Source organism: Nerophis ophidion, linkage group LG05, assembly GCF_033978795.1.
Source record: "Nerophis ophidion isolate RoL-2023_Sa linkage group LG05, RoL_Noph_v1.0, whole genome shotgun sequence".
NCBI classification, from domain to species: Eukaryota; Metazoa; Chordata; class Actinopteri; order Syngnathiformes; family Syngnathidae; genus Nerophis; species Nerophis ophidion.
The window spans coordinates 34482084-34493218 of record NC_084615.1 but is presented as its reverse complement, the minus strand read 5'-3'; the positions used below and the strand labels follow the sequence as shown (position 1 = coordinate 34493218).

Here is an 11135-nt window from a genome sequence, read left to right as displayed (position 1 = left end):
TGATGCACCCGACGATGGCTGTGTCATCCGCGTATTTCTGGATGTGACACAGCTCTGAGTTGTAGCAGAAGTCAGCGGTGTACAGGGTGAAGAGAAGAGGGGCCAGCACCGTTCCATGCGGTGCTCCGGTGCTACTGATCACAGTGTCAGACGTGATGTCCTTCAGTCTGACGTACTGTGGCCTGTCGGTGAGGTATTTCGAAATCCAGGCAACCAGGCAGAGGTCCACTCGCATTTTGTAGAGACACTAGTGATTTAGGGCTATATAAGTAAACATTTATTGATTGATTGATTTTACCACCTGGTCTCATCTGACCACACGAGTGACACTTCCCCTGTCATCATTTTCAAAATGGAGGAGGCTGACTTCAATACCGGTAATTTGAAATCGCATAAAGCAGGGGTCACCAACCTTTTTGAAACCAAGAGCTACTTCTTGGGTACTGATTAATGCGAAGGGCTACCAGTTTGATATACACTTAAAAAAATTGTCAGAAATAGTCAATTTGCTCAATTTACTTTTAATAAATAAATCTATATATACATATATATATATATGTATATATATATATATGTATAAAAAATGGATGTTTCTGTCCGTCAATCCGTCGTACATTTTTTTTCCTTTTACGGAAGGTTTTTTTGTAGAGAGTAAATGATGAAAAAAACACTTAATTGAACGGTTTAAAAGAAGAGAAAACAGAATAAAAAAAACGAAAATTAAATGTTGACTCTTTAAAATAAAAAATTCTACCAAAAAAAGAGGAGAAAAACTAGCTAATTTGAATCTTTTTGAAAAAATTAATAAAATAATTTATGGAATATCATTAGTAATTTTTCCTGATTAAGATTAATTTTAGAATTTTGAGGACATGTTTTAAATAGGTTAAAATCAAATCGGCATTTTGTTAGAATATATAACAAAGTGGACCAAGCTATATTTCTAACAAGGACAAATCATTATTTCTTCTAGATTTTCCAGAACAAAAATTTTAAAAGAAATTCAAAAGACTTTGAAATAAGATTTAAATTTGATTCTAAAGCTTTTCTAGATTTGCCAGAATATTTTTATTTTATTTTAATCATAATAAGTTTGAAGAAAGATTTCAGAAATATTATTCGTCAAAAAACAGAAGCTAAAATGAAGAATTAAATTAAAATGTATTTATTATTCTTTACAATAAAAAAAAAAAGGGAACATTGATTTAAATTGTCAGGAAAGAAGAGTAAGGAATTTAAAAGGTAAAAAGGTATATATGTTTAAAAATCCTAAAATCATTTTTAAGGTTGTATTTTTAATTTAATTTATTTAAACAAGTGAAGATCAAGTCTTTAAAATATTTTCTTGGATTTTCAAATTCTATTTGAGTTTTGTCTCTCTTACAATTAAACATGTCGAGCAAAGCGAGACCAGCTTGCTAGTAAATAAATAAAATCTAAAAAATAGAGGCAGCTCACTGGTAAGTGCTGCTATTTGAGCTATTTTTAGAACAGGCCAGCGGGCTACTCATCTGGTCCTTATGGGCTACCGCAGGCACCACGTTGGTGGCCCCTGGCATAAAGGGAAAAAGATTAAGAGCTATTCAGTAGGATTTAAGGTCCAAGCTAACATCACACTCAAATTTTTACTGCATACCTTTGGTAAGTGCCGGAGTGAGAAGAGGTTTTAAAATAATTAGCACATGCTTACTTTTACCGCATGCCTTAGGTAAGCGCAGGAGTGAGAAGAGGTTGTACATTAATTAGCACCCCGCCGGCAATTCAAGGAAATACAGTGTGTGTGTGTGTGTATATATATATATATATATATATATATATATATATATATATATATATATATATATATATATATATATATATATCCCCGCCCCCGGCCAAAATGTTTTAACCCAATACGGCCCCCGAGTCAAAAAGTTTGGGTACCCCTGATGTGAAAGTTCTTTGGCTCAAACCCCATTTGCGGATAACAGTTTAGTGCGATCTTTAGATTTAAATCTGTGAACATGAACTGACATGTATGCTCGGAAGAGACACCAAACGTCTTCTAAGACAACCTGCAAGGTCCAACTGCGAGGAGTAGAGTTAAAAAGTATCATTCTATCAATGTTTTAGCCGAGCGTAATCACGTAATGTATTGGAAAGACGAGCTGGTGACGTCATACAAACGGTTTCTCTGCTAACACGGCAGGTGGCGCAGCAGCAGTAATGTCTGCCGTGCCTTCTTCCACTCCTCGCAACTTGCTGCTACCGGCTTGAATTTGGCCGATCAATACTCCCACGCGAGTTCGAAGTTTGAACAGTGATGACTTTTGACAAACAAACATCGTGGAGCATGCATCTCGGGGCGTGGAAGGCTAAGCTAACAAGCTAGCCCGTAAGCATTAAGCAGCTGTTTATATCTCAGCTGTTGTTCGACCATTCTCAACGATGCCCATTTAAGCTCTTTTTTTGGTCAAACATTGTCAACGACCATCATTCATGAGGAACTCGTCTGCGAGCGGAGGTGCAGGATAACGGTAAGTCACACCTCACCTGTTGATTGTTGAGTTATTGCCTCGGGCTAGCAGTTATAACGGTGTAGTTAGCCACTTAGCTTTCCGTTAGCTCCATAGCTAACCTTAAATGTGGAGATATTGAAAATCTTAAAAAAACACATAGTCATTATAGGTCCATATGCTTATATATGTGTGTGTCGGCAACCGTTTGTGACAACAATGCTCCTGTCAAGAGCAGACGGTGAGGGTTTAGCTTAATCCTGTCAAGATATCTTAGCTGCACTTGCTGCTGCTCCTCATGTTTACAAACCCTGAGCAGCATATTTGTGGAAGCTACGTACCGCAATTAAAACATGATTGCTTAAAAAAGTATGATTTGTAGGCCTACGGGAGGTTGGATGCATGGCAATGATTATCAAACTCTGTCCTTGATGTATTTTACTCCTGGTGTTGATTTAGTCTTTGTGCATTTCTGTTGCCATAGACACCCACCACCGTCAAGTGGCTGTTTTATTGTCTGGATGATTTAGAAGGGGGCAGATGACAGCATGACCTTAAGGTGCTATTAACATTAGTTTTTTATTGTTGTTCCTCATGATCATCAGTTTTAGGCAATATTTAATTTGGTGTTTATTAACATGCCTGCAATGCATCTTGTGCAGGACGTCTGTTATTATTAAGCCTGGCGGAAACTTCTACTTCATTGAGTTGTTGCCTAGTAACCTAACAATGTTGCACAATAAGGAAGTCTGTTGCCTAGAATTTGTGCCAATGTTAAGTCTGGTTAATCAATGGACTATACTGTCAGGCTGGTGAATGAAGTGCAGTCTAACCTGTGTGCATAATTAAAACAAAAAAATCCAGTTTTGTTCTGTTTCAGTGCTCCTTCTCATCATAAAAGAAAGAATGGAGTCCAAATCGGAACCGATCGTGGACGATTGGGTTGACAATCAGAGCCGACGGTCTGTGAAGAGTGCGCAGAGGGAAAGTCGCGCATCGTCCACTAAGAAACAGAAACACAACAAGAACTTCCGGAACAGGATCCAGGATGAAAAAGACATTTCGAAAAATGAGATCAACACTTCGGATCCGGACCGCGACCACATGTCAGATGGAGACGGGGGGCAACAGAATAAGGGCCCCTACTACTCGGACGACTACGACAACGAGTCACTGTCAGAGCGCTCGCTCTCACCGACACTTTCACCTACCCCGCCTGTGGGGATACGGGGAAACCGGATTTCTAGCAGTTCCCCCTATAATACAGGTGGGTCAAGCACAGACACACTAAAATATAAATAACCTGTTGCAGGGTCAAAGTCGCCATCACAAAACCTTATTTTACTCTACAGCCTGTTAAAATGTTAGTGTTCCTAGCTGCCATACAAGTGTAAAAGAAAGTTAACCACTGTTAACCATATTGTACTGAGCAACCATGATATTGATGAATTTGTACGGGTGTTGGTGTGTTTAGAAAGTCTATAGACAAAGTTTAGCTGGTGGACTTTAGCTAAAATGATAGTTAAAGCTACTTCTCATGCATCTCAGTCTCTCCCTGTTAGCATGCCAGCTAACAAGCTAACTATCTTACCTAGGGTAGTCAGAGAACCCATCCTTCCGATGTCCAACATCCCTCCACTTTAAATTCACCTGCATCACAGACGTACTGCCATAAAAAGCTAGGTCTGCTTTGCCAATTGAGCAAGTTATTCATGTCTTTAACATGTTCAAGGTGAAATGTTCCTTTACTCCCAAAAGTTTTCCCTCACAATGTTTTGTGAAGCTGTCGAGCGCATGTTTATGCCCACTGAGGAAAAACACAAATGATGACAGTGACGTAATTTTTTTAAATCCATTTTTAACATCAACTAATTGTTGCCCCCTCTTTTTTGCTATATATTTGCTATGTTGGTATAAGTGTATGTGGTTCTATGGTTATCTTCACACATTTCCTCTTTAAAAGCAAAAGAACAAGCAGCAATGCAATTTTTTTTAATCCAATTTAAATGTGGAATGTTTGTCTTAAAACAGCTGACACATTTAGAGGGTCTATTCATTGTGATGGACAAACATATTAGTACATACATTCCCAGTGTAAGATGAGAAGACACCTTCTCATGGTATTCAACAAGAATGTGTCTATTTTTTTTTATATAAAAAAGGTATGCAGCAACGTGTCCGGGTTCGCCCACCGCGTCCGGGTGGACGCTACCGCGGAGTGCGTTCGCGCAGCAAAGAGTCCCTTCCTCCGAAAGACCTAGACCCTCTGACAAAGCAAATGCTTTCGGGTCGTCTGCTGAAGATCAACGAACTGCGCAACGCTCACGGTGAGCTGCAGCTGCGCATCGTGGAGCTGCAGAAGGAAAACCGTGTTCTCAAGCAGGTACGGTCAGGTTCTGAATTATAACAATGTTTGAAGGTAATCATTTCCAATGTTTTTTTCTATTATCCTGCCACAGCTTCAGTTACGTCAAGAGAAAGCCCTGCAGAACTACACGGACGCAGAGAGCAAAATCTCCAAGATGCTGTCATGCCACGCCAACGAGACCCACGTGCTGCGCGAGCGTCTCCGGCGCACTCAGGAGCGAGAGCGCGTTGCAGAGCGTCGGCTGAAGGAGAAAGAGGAGCAGCTAAGGAGGAGTCAAGTGACCATTGGCCGCATGAATAAGCTGGTCGAGCAGCGAGAATTGGGAGCCCGCGAGGAGCTGACCTTCAAGCTGGAGCAGGAGAGGGCTCGCACGCAAGAGGTTGAACTCAGGATGAAGGTATTATTTCATATTTACACTCCAAATTGAGTTGAAGTGTGTGTTTAGTAATGTGCCACATTTCGATCCTGCTTGTGTGAAAGGAGCTGGAGAGGAACATGGAGCTGAGCAGCAGCAGTTACCAGAGACAGTTAGCTGCAGAGAGGAAGAAAATGCTCATGGCTCAGGAGGAGATTAAGACTCTGCAGAAGGAGCTCGACCAACTCACCAACAAACTCCGGGTGCACAACTGTGCAAATATACAGTATCATACAGCATAGAAAATGCAAGCCATCCTAACTATTTCTTTGGTTTTGCAGGAAAAAGAAAGGGAGTTAGAGATGAAGAACATTTATGCTCATCGCATGGGGAAACTCCCATTGCGGAAAGTCACTGAATGTGACAACAAACCAAAGCGTAAGGCTCATTTATTCATCTAGTTGAGTCATTTAGACTTCATTCAATAAGCTAGTCAGAAGTAAAGCGAGCACCAGTTGGCCTGTGGGTGATTGAAATTTTTTTTTTTTTAATGCGGCGACTACTATTTAACTGCTTAACTTAACTGTTGTAAGACAAGTAATACAAAGTAAATTGTGCATGAACATATGCATACATGTCTTATTTGAATTTAGTGCTTGAAAAGTGATTTTGTCTCGTCTTACAAGTCCCCAGCAGGACCCATGCCAAGGCGTTGCAGACCCAAGACCGAACGAGCAGCCCGGATTTCCCCTCGCCTCCTCCCTCTGTCAGCAGTGATCCGGCACCAGACGAATATCTATCACTGAAGGTAAAGTATTCAGTAAAGATGTCCTGATCTCGATGGTGGAATCATATCAGGCCGATATTTGCCTTCTCGAAGTTATCGGCTGATGAGCTGCCAAGCCCAGCTAATCATTACCGCAGCTGTGTGCCAGTGTTTACATGGCTAAAGATTGTACTTGTGAAAGATTACTTCAAAGGGAATGCACGCTCAGGGGGACACCTGCTCGAGTTTAACAGCAAGCTAGAACAAACAGGTAATTAACAAGCCACGTCTGCAAGGGCCTGAATTACTAAGATCCAAACACCATGTGGTAAACAGCGTGTGCAATCTATGAAATAACATGTACTAATAGTGGTCGTGTTATGTGTGATCATACTTGCCAACCTTGGGACCTCCGATTTCGGGAGGTTGGGTGTGGGGGGCGTGGTCGGGGTGTGGCGGAGGCGTGGTTGGGGTGGGGGGCGTGGTTAAGAGGGATGGCATATAATTCACCAACTCGAGTATTTCATACATACATACATATACATATATATATATATATATATATGTATATGTATATATATATATATGTATACATATATATATATATATATGTATGAAATACTTGACTTTAAGTGAATTCTATATATATTTATTTTATTACATATATAAATAAAATAGTTGAATTTCAGACGGCATCTATCAAATACACAGTAATAAAAACACAGTTGTCCTACTAACTGTACTGTGCTTGCTGGTTACTAAAAAACAACAACACTTACCTTTCACTATTTGAGTAACCCTTGTTCTGCCATTTGCGTATTGGCGAGCGATCTTCGAATCCGGGAACATCCTTCACGGATTTGTTGTAGACATCCGCAAATGAGAACGGGATGTTGCTTCCAGCTATCAGCATAGCCATCTTTGTCTCAGCATAAAATACACCATCGGGTCTCCATTTTGCGAGGTGGGCCATTACACTGGGTTGTGAACGATGCTGCGCTGCGGACGCTTTGTGCTTTGCTGATTGACCGTTCATGTCTGAGTATATCCGTTCACCGTGTTCAATGGAGAAGTCTGTTCTACAAAATTTACAGGCAACATACCCCTTTCTCTTCGAACTCTCCTGGATAATCTGAAATTCTTGTTTCCAATCGTTCTGGAACTTGCAAGTGTATTTCTCCATTTTGCTCGTCGACGGTGTGATATATTGGGTTGGAGTCAATAACTAGGCGACGTGATGAAGTTACGTCTCTTTACTGTGGGCTTCAGAACAAATATAGAATATATATACATTCTATTCTATGTACAGTAGATGGCAGTATTGTCCTGTTTAAGAGGGTCACAACATTGAGTCAGGTTCTCATGGAGCTGGAGTGGGCGTGGCCTCCAGCTCCGTCTGAATTTCGGGAGATTTCCAGGAGAAAATTTGTCCCGGGAGGTTTTCGGGAGAGGCTCTGAATTTCGGGAGTCTCCCGGAAAATCCGGAAGGGTTGGCAAGTATGTGTGTGATCTACTAACACCGCGTGTACAATTGAAGTTGTGCAGACCGCATTGTTTAAATGAAGAATTTCTGTGTACTGTACAGGGCATCACCACATTTATGTTATCATGCTCCTACCTGTGGTGTTTTGCTCTGTTTTTAAACATGAACCAGACATTTTAGAAGCAGTCATGCAGTGTATCAACAATGAAACCATCTTTTTTTACTGCTTAACATACCCTAATTGGTAAGAGGCTGTACATGTGCAGCCCTTTGAGACACTAGTGATTTAGGGCTATATAAATGAACATTGATTGATTGATTGATTACTCCACTTAAAATGCAAAAAAATGCATATTTAAAGTTTTTTTCATAAATTAAATATTTCAATAATATGAGGTAGCGGCTTGTCCAGGGTGTTCCCCGCCTTCTGCCCGAATGCAGCTGAGATAGGCTCCAGCGCCCCCCGTGACCCCGAAAAGGACAACCGGTAGGAAATGGATGGATGGATATTCTATGTGGGATAAAAAACGTCATCAAAAAATACCAAAAGAAACTAAAACGTATCAATTGAATTTGTTTTATACAGTCCCTTAAGTCCTCTAACAGCTGTAAACATTATAAAATGATGTTACTAAATAAATGGTATGTCTAATATTTTTTTATTTCTCACCGTCCAAAATGTTGACAAATGTACTCTAGGACGAAGGATTCTTGTCAGTCCATGGATTGTCTCTCTGTGCACTGATCCTGCAGCAGAGTGTGGTCACTTTGCACATTCTGCTGAAACGTGCTATATAAAACACAAAAGAGGGCTCGCACAATGGTGACAAATGTTGATAAAACACAGGGCACGTGCTAAATTATATTTATGTCTTTTCCTCCGAGCATTGTGGGAGTTTTGATGATCAGCATATATTTTGCATATCAATGAAGACAAGAGACGCAAAATGGAATGCACGCCTTATTCTGATCACTTAACATACGCAATCAACTTTGCACACATTTAGTAGATCAGGTTTGCGTGTGCTTTCAAGTTTGCACATGCCTTAGTATACACAAACTTTTACTAAATCAGGGCCTAAGTCTTTTCAAAGTACGATTAATACTGGAAGACTAGAAGAAAATAAGTATGATACACACACACATCGAGCAGATCAACACAATAACCTAAACGCTAAAGCTTCAATGTAATAATAATGATAGTAGGCTCCAGCACCACCTGCGACCCCTAACGGGACAAGCAGTAGAAAATGGATGGATGGATAAAAATAATAATGGGTTAGTTAGATTTATGCAGCGCTTTTGTAAATTGGGATGATCAATCCAGATGTTCTATCGATACCTAATATAGTATAAATATATAGCAATACTAAATTGATTACATTGACGTTTTTCTTTTTCTTATTGTTACAAAATAACTTTTGGTTATGGTTTATTATTTTTCCATACTCAGGGAGTAAGTCTCTGGATACAGGAAGAATTAGAGGGCAAAATCCAAAAGAGTTAAATAGGAGCCAATAGTATATAGCCAATATTATGATTTACAACAATACTAGCAAGTTCAAAATGTAAGAAGATAAGCTTTATAACAATGTGTTTGTGTTTACTTATGTTATATGCTATTAAACATTTACATTTGTATGATCTATTGTCAACGTATCGAATCGGGACTCAAAATAAGATTGGATGTGAGACCCAAAAAATTGTATTTAGGCTCATTTTATAGGAATTTTGCTGTCAAACTTCAAGCATGTCTTTTGTCCCGCTTAATGTCACCAGCAAATGGACAAGGCAGATGAACCAGCAGAGGCAGATAGACGTCCAAACCGGGCGCAGCAGCATCAAAAGACAGAAGACGTAAGAGGCACGAAGGAGCAGGAGCCGAAAGAAGAACAACGACCAAGAGGGTGGGAGAAAGGAGACAAGGAGGACGAGGACAAAACAAGAGCCAGCTTCTTGGTAGATTTGAGGGATAGGAGCAGTAGCAGCAGCAGTAGCAGGAAGAGTGGCAATGTCCAAGAGGAAGGAGACAGGTGGAACCATGAGGCGGTCGAGGCACGTCGCAGAAAGGACCAGCTACTGGCGAAAATGCGGGAAATTGATCTTCAAAATGAGAAGGTGCGGAAACCCATCTTCAGCGACACCTTTGAGTTTAACGCGGCTCCAGCTGAGTGTCCCTCCTCTGGTGTGGAGGATGGAAGTTTGATCGCTGGAGATGGAAACAGGGAAGTCGGACGTAGGCGAAGCTTGCGCTCCCAAAAATCCGATGAGGACTTAATTTTTGGGAGCTATGTGCCTTCTTTCGGGAATACCCAAAGTGTCCCCGCGCCTCTTATCAAAGAGGGCGGGGACTCTGCTTTACAAGCGATTGGTGTTTTTAGCCTCCGTGGGGCAGAAGTGGACAAAAAGCAAGAGAATGATGGCCTCTCAAAGAACAAAAAGTCCATTCTCATGCAGCAGCTGTTCGGTTCTCTGGCGACACCTTTTGGTGACGCTATCAGAACAGACGTTCATGATGCGAGCAGCAACAGCGTGCGTTCAGGTACACGCGTGGGACGCATGAACTTCAGCACGTCAGCGCCGCCGTTGGCCTCCTCGGACACTTGTCACATTGTGGAAAGCCGGCCAACTGTGGTCGCTATCCCTTCGTTTGATGACGACATCGAAGAACTAACCTTATAACATTTCTAAAAGGAAAACAAACTTAGCACTTGTTGTGTCGTATATAGTTATTTTTTTAGTTGCACTTTCACCTGTTTTGATTTTAAATTTAGTTCACTTGTCCTGTTCTGTTTTGTATTTATTATTACATTATTTTGTTAAATACATGATACATCATTTGTCTTCATAAATATGTCTATAAATAGGGGTGCAACGATTAATCGGTTAATTTATTTAATCAAAAAGCTTCGATTTATATTCTGTTGCTTCGATTAGTTTAATGAGTGTAAAAAAAAATTGGGACTGCATGGATTGCACAAAACTTTAAATAGGCGGACATAGTTTCAGCACTGCCGCTGCAATCGAGCACACATGTGAGCAGTGGCGCGTGGGGGCTGTGATCTATGTGGCAGATAATTTAAATTTAATAATGCACATATATTAAAAGTGCAATTTCAATGTTGATGATTTGCACTTACAAAAAAAAATTATTGAAAGTTTATCGCAAGTGAAAAAATAGTTGAACTATTTCCCCTAAAATCTGCATTAAGGCTATATAGTGTGTTACTCAATTAAATGAACAAAACAATCGATATATTACTCGTATTACAAGTGGTTGGCAACCTTCAGCATGCAACGAGCCATTAGGCCGTTTCCCACCAAATAAAACTCACCTAGAGGGTGTTTCATCCCTAAAACAACGATAACACCACTTATAGTTTTACAGAAACCCCAGTAATTTTGCTCTGATCAACTTTCCGCAGCAGTTTTGTAACTGCTCTTTTTTTTAACATTTCAAGGTGGGTATCTTTCCGCAAATGCTGCGCTTGTTCTTGAAATGACTTTCAACATTTGATTTTTTAGTTGTTTGCCATTTTCTCCCCACATATTAAGATCACACCCTGTCAACAGTGAAAGCAAATGAGTCTGTCCATGAAGCATTAAATGTTCTATTGTTATCAGAAATGTTCCTCTTTTTTGATCCGTTCATTGCCAGCTTCGCAGGG

General features: G+C 40.3%; 1 protein-coding gene across 3 annotated transcripts; it reads left to right on the top strand.

Moving 5' to 3' along the window:
• Positions 1–2024: 2024 nt before the first annotated feature.
• lca5 (lebercilin LCA5) lies at positions 2025–11094 on the top strand. Of its 3 annotated transcripts, XM_061900643.1 has the most exons (9): positions 2025–2516; positions 2980–3054; positions 3376–3762; positions 4658–4878; positions 4955–5260; positions 5344–5481; positions 5560–5656; positions 5905–6026; positions 9247–11094. In XM_061900643.1, the coding sequence occupies exons 3-9, from the start codon at positions 3402–3404 to the stop codon at positions 10147–10149; spliced, it is 2148 nt and encodes a 715-aa protein (XP_061756627.1). In that variant the 5' UTR covers positions 2025–2516; positions 2980–3054; positions 3376–3401; the 3' UTR covers positions 10150–11094. The 3 variants fall into 3 exon arrangements, with proteins under 3 accessions (XP_061756627.1, XP_061756628.1, XP_061756626.1); XM_061900644.1 differs by lacking the exon at positions 2980–3054 and having other exon boundaries at positions 3360–3762; XM_061900642.1 differs by lacking the exon at positions 2980–3054 and having other exon boundaries at positions 2026–2516.
• The last annotated feature ends 41 nt before the right edge of the window (positions 11095–11135 follow it).

Bases quoted from the DNA above. Each gene is read 5' to 3' on its own strand.
- lca5 (XM_061900644.1), top strand. From the start codon at position 3,402: ATGGAGTCCAAATCGGAACCGATCGTGGACGATTGGGTTGACAATCAG. The intron at 5,482-5,559 runs GTGCACAACTGT...TTGGTTTTGCAG, and splicing joins AACTCACCAACAAACTCCGG to GAAAAAGAAAGGGAGTTAGA. The intron at 5,657-5,904 runs GTAAGGCTCATT...TCGTCTTACAAG, and splicing joins ATGTGACAACAAACCAAAGC to TCCCCAGCAGGACCCATGCC.